Genomic DNA, 7,396 nt, shown 5'->3' on the forward strand with positions numbered 1-7,396 from the left:
CTTTCAGAATTAATTAAAGGTAACACGAGGTGCTTACATTAATTTCCATCTGGCTCACACATTGAACTGAAAACGTAAAGTAGTTGGCCGGTTCGAATGAAACTGAACTCTTTCACCTGGTGTGTCCTTGGGTGATTTTGAAACCTTCAGTTACATGAACTGATTGTGCTCTATACACACACACACACACACACACGTTCTGAGTTCAAATTCCGCCAAGGTCGACTTTGCCTTTCATCCTTTCAGGGTCGATTAAATAAGTACCAGTGCGTAACTGGGGTCGACTTAATCCGTTTGTCTGTTCCCTGTATGTGTAGCCCCTTGTGGGCAATAAAAAAAAAATACATAAATTGGCAGAGTGATAGTATAGACAGATAGTTATGCTGAGATATTGACACAGAGATAGAAATAGATAACCTGACAGACATTGCTGTGGTGCTAGAGTTAATATCTGCTACTGATGAAACTCAAAGGAACAGATACATAGTTAGCATTGCCATTGCTGCATAGTTTTCATCTGATGCATTTCTGTGTTTTTTAACACTATACATCTATACGAGATGCTTTCTAGAAATGAATATCACAGTTTAGCAAGCTTTCAACATTATATCTACTTTAAATATTATACATAGACTGCTATTTTGAACCATATTGTTTCTGTTGCCTCAGCCTGCTAGCTAAATGCAACACCAGTGACTTTTCAATCACTGTTTATCAGTCTGTGACCAATGCTTAGCATGTGGACACTTGCTGCTGACAAAGTTCAAAGAAGTAGAAATACATAATCATTAACTCACCCCCTCCACCACCACCACAGCTGCCGGACTATTTTTGTCCGTTGTTGATATATCTGTGTTTTTTTAATACTGCACATGTCAAAGAGAAGTTTTCTGAAAGACAACTACCATAAGTTTAGCAGGGTTTTTAATGATGGTACAGAAGCATCCATGATCCTTCACAAGCACCCCCCTCTCACCACTTTACTCTCTTCACTAAAAGACAACTATCCTCACAATTACATCCATTAATTCCTTTAAAATGTTGCTATTTTGGATCTTTGATCAAAGGTTTTCCAGTTGAAATATGGGAGGGGGGGAGCACAGTGCTAATAAAATGTCAAGGTTTTTGGTACAAAATGTTTACAATAAACAAACAAAAATATATCTTTAAACCAGAACAAAATATATCTTTAAAATGAATGAGTCTCTATGCAGTCGATCAGATTGCTAGAAACAAGAGCCAAATCTCAACTGTAGTAAAAAGATGGAAGGACACATTAGATAATAGTTTGACAGATAGATGTATGGAATGGCCATGGTCAGAACAGTTCTGGTGGATCAAGATTAACCTGGGGTTAAACAACAACAACATTTGAAATTTTAAAATAATAAAAACAGTTTTCAAAGAAATCTGTAAAATATTTTCTTTTTATTTCTGGAATGTTGGAGTGGAAGAGAAAAAAATAGCAAAAGTAGAAAATACAAAAAATAGAAAAGAAAAATACGAAAATATTTTGAAATAAAATCAAATTAAAAAAAAAAATCTCACAAACACCCCCCCCCCCTTGCTTCATTGAAGTGGGAGTTTGTGTTACCAGCTAACATAGATAAAAGATGAACCAACAGAGTTTTTATGGGCTTAACTGATCTGCTAAAAATAATAGTCAAATCTTCCTCAAAATTCAATCATTTTGAAAAAGGAAAGGCACATAAGATAATGTAGTCCTAGATACACAATGTCGAAAAGGACAGAATGGCTGGAACATATTTGATCATAGGACTTTGGTCTATAACGCTAAAACCCTTTTTGTTTGTTACATTTAGACTGTAAGTATGGTACTTAATCACATCTTTTTGTCCTCTATTGTGTGAGGAGGGGTGTAAAAATGACCGATCAGGCTCCTAATACATACAAGAAACATCAAAAAGAGACAAACTCTGGTTGACATTTCTTTAATTCCATCAACTCTACCAATTAGTGTGTGTGTGTGTGTAATTCTGAATTTATTCCTGTTGAAACAAAAACAGAAACAATTATTTTAAAGTTCAAATGTTCCAACAGACAATATAAAATTATCCAAACCTGAAATCAATGGGTTTAATGAACTAAAACACTAATTATCTTCTTTTAATTACACTACAGTAAAATCCTTAATATTCTATTTCACTATGGGTCAGTTCTTCCAGCTAGTGATCTTCAGTGGATCCACAACTAACCAAAGATATACAGTAGACTGGTCCAGTCAGAAATGGAGGACAAAGCACTCTGATATCAAATTATTATTATTCTTCTTATTCATTGTTATTATTGTTAAAAGTGAATACAACTTCATGTGTGTATTTTTAATGTCTACAATGTTTACTAGGATGAAACTGGTGAATGTGTGTATATGTGTGTATATATGGATATTACAAAGGTCAACACAAGATGAACAAAGTTTGGCAAATTAAGTTTTAGCATTTCAGATATTTGTTGTTCATCACAAGAGAGAGAGAGAGAGAGAGAGAGGGAGGAAATTATACCTTTTTGTGTGTGTGTATATATATGCTTGCTCCCAAAGCCAGTGGGGTGACATCATTCAAAATCTAAAGTGATATGAAGTGCATTGTAACCAGTGGTGTATAGCAACATCCAATTGTCTGGTCAATACCATGATATATATATATATACATAAATGAACACATATACAAAGAGAGAGAGAGAGAGAGAATGAGACAGATAGACAAGACATTATCATCATGGCCTGAAACAAAAAAAAAAAGCTTCTCAAAGAGATATTTGTGTTGTATACACTGGCTACAATGGATGGGAAGGTTTTCAGTCCAAAACATGATTTAAGTTGCCACTTGCTAAACAAGTATAAATCAATAAATGGATTGGTGACCATCTGTGATCAGAAGCAGTAAGTTTTTGCATTTGTGATTGTCCAAATAGTTTTAACAAGCATCACGGTTGCAAGTGAAGAAAGTTCAGCTGCTGCTTATTATGTGCAAACATCCACATTTAATTACATCTAATGTGGGTTTTTTTTCTTTTTGTTGACCAATGGATTAACAAATTAATGAGGCGCATTAATAAATGTCCATATATATATATATATATTATATATATATATGTATATATGAAAGAGAGATGGTAAGAAAGTGTAGAGAGAGAGAGCAGAACATTTTAAGATGGTCTTCTTCAGAGAAGAAGCCCCATTTCAGGGCAAATGTTTCAGCCCTTAACTACTACCTCTAAGGTAGAATTAATACAATTTAATTGTAAACATTTACAGCAATAAGTGGAATGTCCAGTGGTCACAACTTGGTGAGGAATCTTCAGAATTATCAGGATGAAGATTCCTGAATGAGCAGAAACCAAAGTTCACTGTTTGATTATAAATATATATATATACACACATTGTGCGTGTGTGTGTGTGTTTGTATACAGTAAAAGTGAGGATGAAGAGAGTTGCCCACAGATCCCCCCCCCCCCATCCTCCCACAAGAAAGTGATTTCCAACAAAAAGATAAAATTTGATTGTTTTCAATGAGGAAAAGCAGTTGATTAAATTAATTGTTGATAATTGGCAAGGCATTGTCAGGTGATGTATCTGTGTGTGTGTGTGTGCACATCTCTTGGTACATCTTTCTAGTGTGGGCTGCAGTTACAGCTAATCTTTCTCTATTTCTCTGTCAATGACATCCTGCATAACTGCATCAATGCCACCAGCCTTTAGCCATATATTGCAAATATTAAAACTGATTTAGAAATGAATGGTGAGACATATACAGTTTATGTACCTTTAACTGTGTGTATATACATATATATGTGTGTGTGTGTGTGTACTAATTTTCTGGGTGCACAAGTACTGCATGCATGGACATAACCATGTCTATGCAAGTGTATGATTGTATGAAAATATGCATATTTACAAGTTAGGTGCATTTCTATGTTTCCATTTATGTGAATACATCTATTTGATGATCCTCTCTCTATACATGTGTGTATGTACATGTGAACACCATGTAGCTTTTCTTGGATTAGTTTTCCAGGTTGAGAAAAAACAGTTTTGAATCTTTTGCCTTCAGATCTTTTCTTTCTTCTAGATACACATCACACATATATTTAACTATACTATATATATATATATATATAGTATAGTTAAATATACAGTTTTTCCAGGTGGTGCAATAAGTTAGGCATGGCCTGAGCCAATACTGGCTGAAACTTATCTAAGTATCTAAATATACATATATATAGCATATGTAATATATATATATATATATATATATATATATATACACACACTATGTACATATATATATGTATATATATATATATGATGTGATATATATACATACACACACATATCTATATATAAGTCGTAAAAATCATTTCAATCAGAATATCATCATCATCATCATCATCATCATGTAAAAATCCTGAGAAAAATAACTCTTTATTAAAATTTGAAGCTGTTTAATATATGAAGATGTTAGTACTGTTGTCTGGAAGGAAGGAAAGAGAGAGAGAGAGAGAGAGAGAGAGAGAGAGAAAGAGAGAGAGAGAGTAGTAACTCTTATAAAGTGGTCATTCTTCGACCATCGGCATTAGAGTTACCATCATTATCATTGTTGTTTAATAGCCAATATAGCCACCACGAGTTTTTAACTTACTAATGGAGAAACCAATGGCTATATACACAACAATAGCAACAACAATGGATATGACACTCCAGAAGAATGAGTTCAAACTCCACTTGAGGGCATATTTTGTGTCTCCTTGGGCATAAGCACGGTTTGACATCACTGAAAGAGAAAAGAATGGAAGATGTTGAGGAAAAGAATTATTTTACTAATCACACATGTGTAAACAAACACACATATTTATACACAAGCAGCAAGTAACAGAATTCTCGTTCGAGTCGTTTGGGAAAATGCAAACCTACAAACATCAATTAACAAACAATGAACAATATCATTGTCCAACTTAAACAGTTTCATATGAACACACACACACATACACATCTTTTTTTCTTTCATCTTTCATGCCCATGCTGGGGTACCACCTTGAAGAATTTTAGTCAAATGAATTGGCCTTGGCACTTAGCAGTTCAAGAAAAAACAGATAGAATAAGTACGAGGCTTAAAAAGACAAAAAAAGACTAGCTAAGTTACAGGGATGTAAACACACCAACACCAGTTGTCAAGTGGACGGACTAACACAGACACAAAGACATACACCCTTGAAGATATATATATACTACACTCTCTGAGTGGTTGGCGTTAGGAAGGGCATCCAGCTGTAGAAACTCTGCTAAATCAGATTGGAGCCTGGTGCAGCCATCTGATTCGCCAGTCCTCAGTCAAATCGTCCAACCCATGCCAGCATGGAAGGCGGACGTTAAACGATGATGATGATGATATATACAATGGATGGCCAAATAATTTCCACATACCAATTCTCTTTACAAGACATTGCTCAGACCTAAACTAGCAGAGAAGGCACTCGTCCCAATTGCCATGAAGCGAGATAAAACTTGAAGTCATGATTTTTAAAGTGACCTCCATGTTCACACAACCATGCAACATTTCTCTTTCTTACACACACCCTCACACACAGTTGCCAGATACTGTCAAACTGTTCAGCCCATGCTGTCATAGAGAATGGATGTTGGAGGAGGAGGAGGAAGGAAGAGGGAGGGAGGAGGAAGCAGCAAATACTCAACATATCTCACAGGGTTTGTTTCTTTTGGAGTTGATAATTCATTCTGTCTTTACTCAAGAGTTTCTTGGTCAGTGCAATCTTTAAGGCATCAAAAACATGAATGGAGGAACTTGGTTAAGAATTTTCAGGATAAAGACTAAAATGGAAGTCAAAATTGTTTGAATTTTATTGGTCAGCTTTGGTCAGCTGATTGGATGTGTGACCAGACAGAACAGGGGGGCAGATGAGCAAATACAAATAATCTCAAAATATTGATGCATCTTGTAGTAGTAGAAGTAGTAGTAGTAGTAGTAGTAGTAGTAGTAATAGTCAACCCTTCAAAACCTAGTGGTTTCTTAATGCTAGGCAACACAGCACTACTAGTTTATCCATGAAGTCCAGTGTTTCAAGATCTAATTCTGTTAGTTGTTCCTATATCTTACGCCCAGCATCAGCTTGTCTGGCAGAAACTGGAAACATCTAGGAAACTGAACTCATCTCATTTGCCACCCAAGCAGTCGTTTCCTTTCATCAACATCACCAACACCATCAGTAAACAACCAACCAATTCTCCTCTAGAACTCCACAAAAGACCTCTTCCACTCCATGTCTGAGAATCTGCAGGCATCACTCATTCAGTCAAACTTTCACAGAGAGATTAACTATTTCTTACCAAAACTTTAAACTTATTCCAACCACAAAACAATGAAAAAAAATCTTCAAAGTGATTCTATTATTTTTGATGTAAAAATTAATGACAAATCAATATATATTCACCTGAAAGCATTATACTAATTGGACCGAGTAAGGGGTTGATAATAGTCACAAAAATAGCCAAAGGTAAATAGTTGTGAGGTTTCGGTCCAATATAATGGCCCTGTACAATGGTTTTGTTGGTATAAATTGGATCACGGGTGACCAATATCATCTTGGAATTAGTCCTGTACAAATCAGAGTTTTCAGTCGTCATTCTGAAAGTACAAGGAGAAACAATAAGGTGATTAATACAAGTGTGTTAATGAAATAATGAAACAGCAATATTAATGAACTCAGGGAACCCTTATGTGGCCATTGGGCCTATGAGAAATAGCAGTGACATCTCCCTCAATTCATACTGTCCATTTCAAATATGTCTAGCATGTCTGATTACAGTAATATAGTAGTAATCACCAACAGCCAGCCACTGGTCATAAAGTGGTTCTAGGGTATCAGATTTCTTTCCTGGATCAATTCTGGTAAAAGCCAGCAATGGCTCTGAAACAGCTGTAAGCCTATAATAAATAAATGTATATAACCCAATTTTATGTCTATTCTATGTGTAGTGAAACTATCTACCGCCATTAGATACAAAACTACTATTGCCATTACATACAATCTCATTTAAATATAAATAAATGCGAGCGTAGTAGAGAACCCATTCCTTGTCATCACGTGACTGATTATTATTCAAATCGGCAACTTCTTTGAACCTTTCCTGCCAGAACGCAAACTGACCAATCACGGCCCCTAATAAGGTCACGTGATAGAGTAAAATTCTGAAGGCATTTGGAGCCCTCTTAACGCTATATATATAGATCAACTCATACCCCACAAATTTGTCTCGGTCCAGTTTCTCTCAGAGACTATTCCGTGTACCACACGACAGCAGCAGCAGCCAGCGACCACTTCAGCAGCTTCGTCCAGCCACGATGACCACCGCCGTCGC

General features: G+C 35.7%; 1 protein-coding gene across 1 annotated transcript in view; it reads right to left on the bottom strand.

Moving 5' to 3' along the window:
- Positions 1-1,409: 1,409 nt before the first annotated feature.
- LOC106881847 (uncharacterized) overlaps positions 1,410-7,396 on the bottom strand; it is an 8,488-nt gene continuing 2,501 nt past the window's right edge. The window contains exons 2-3 of the mRNA XM_014932362.2: positions 6,469-6,662; positions 1,410-4,793 (exon numbers count right to left, since the gene is read on the bottom strand). Coding sequence (XP_014787848.1) covers positions 4,624-4,793; positions 6,469-6,662 — 364 coding nt within the window. The 3' untranslated portion in view covers positions 1,410-4,623. The remainder of the gene's footprint in view (positions 4,794-6,468; positions 6,663-7,396) is intronic.

Source organism: Octopus bimaculoides, chromosome 11 (genome assembly GCF_001194135.2).
Source record: "Octopus bimaculoides isolate UCB-OBI-ISO-001 chromosome 11, ASM119413v2, whole genome shotgun sequence".
NCBI lineage: Eukaryota > Metazoa > Mollusca > Cephalopoda > Octopoda > Octopodidae > Octopus > Octopus bimaculoides.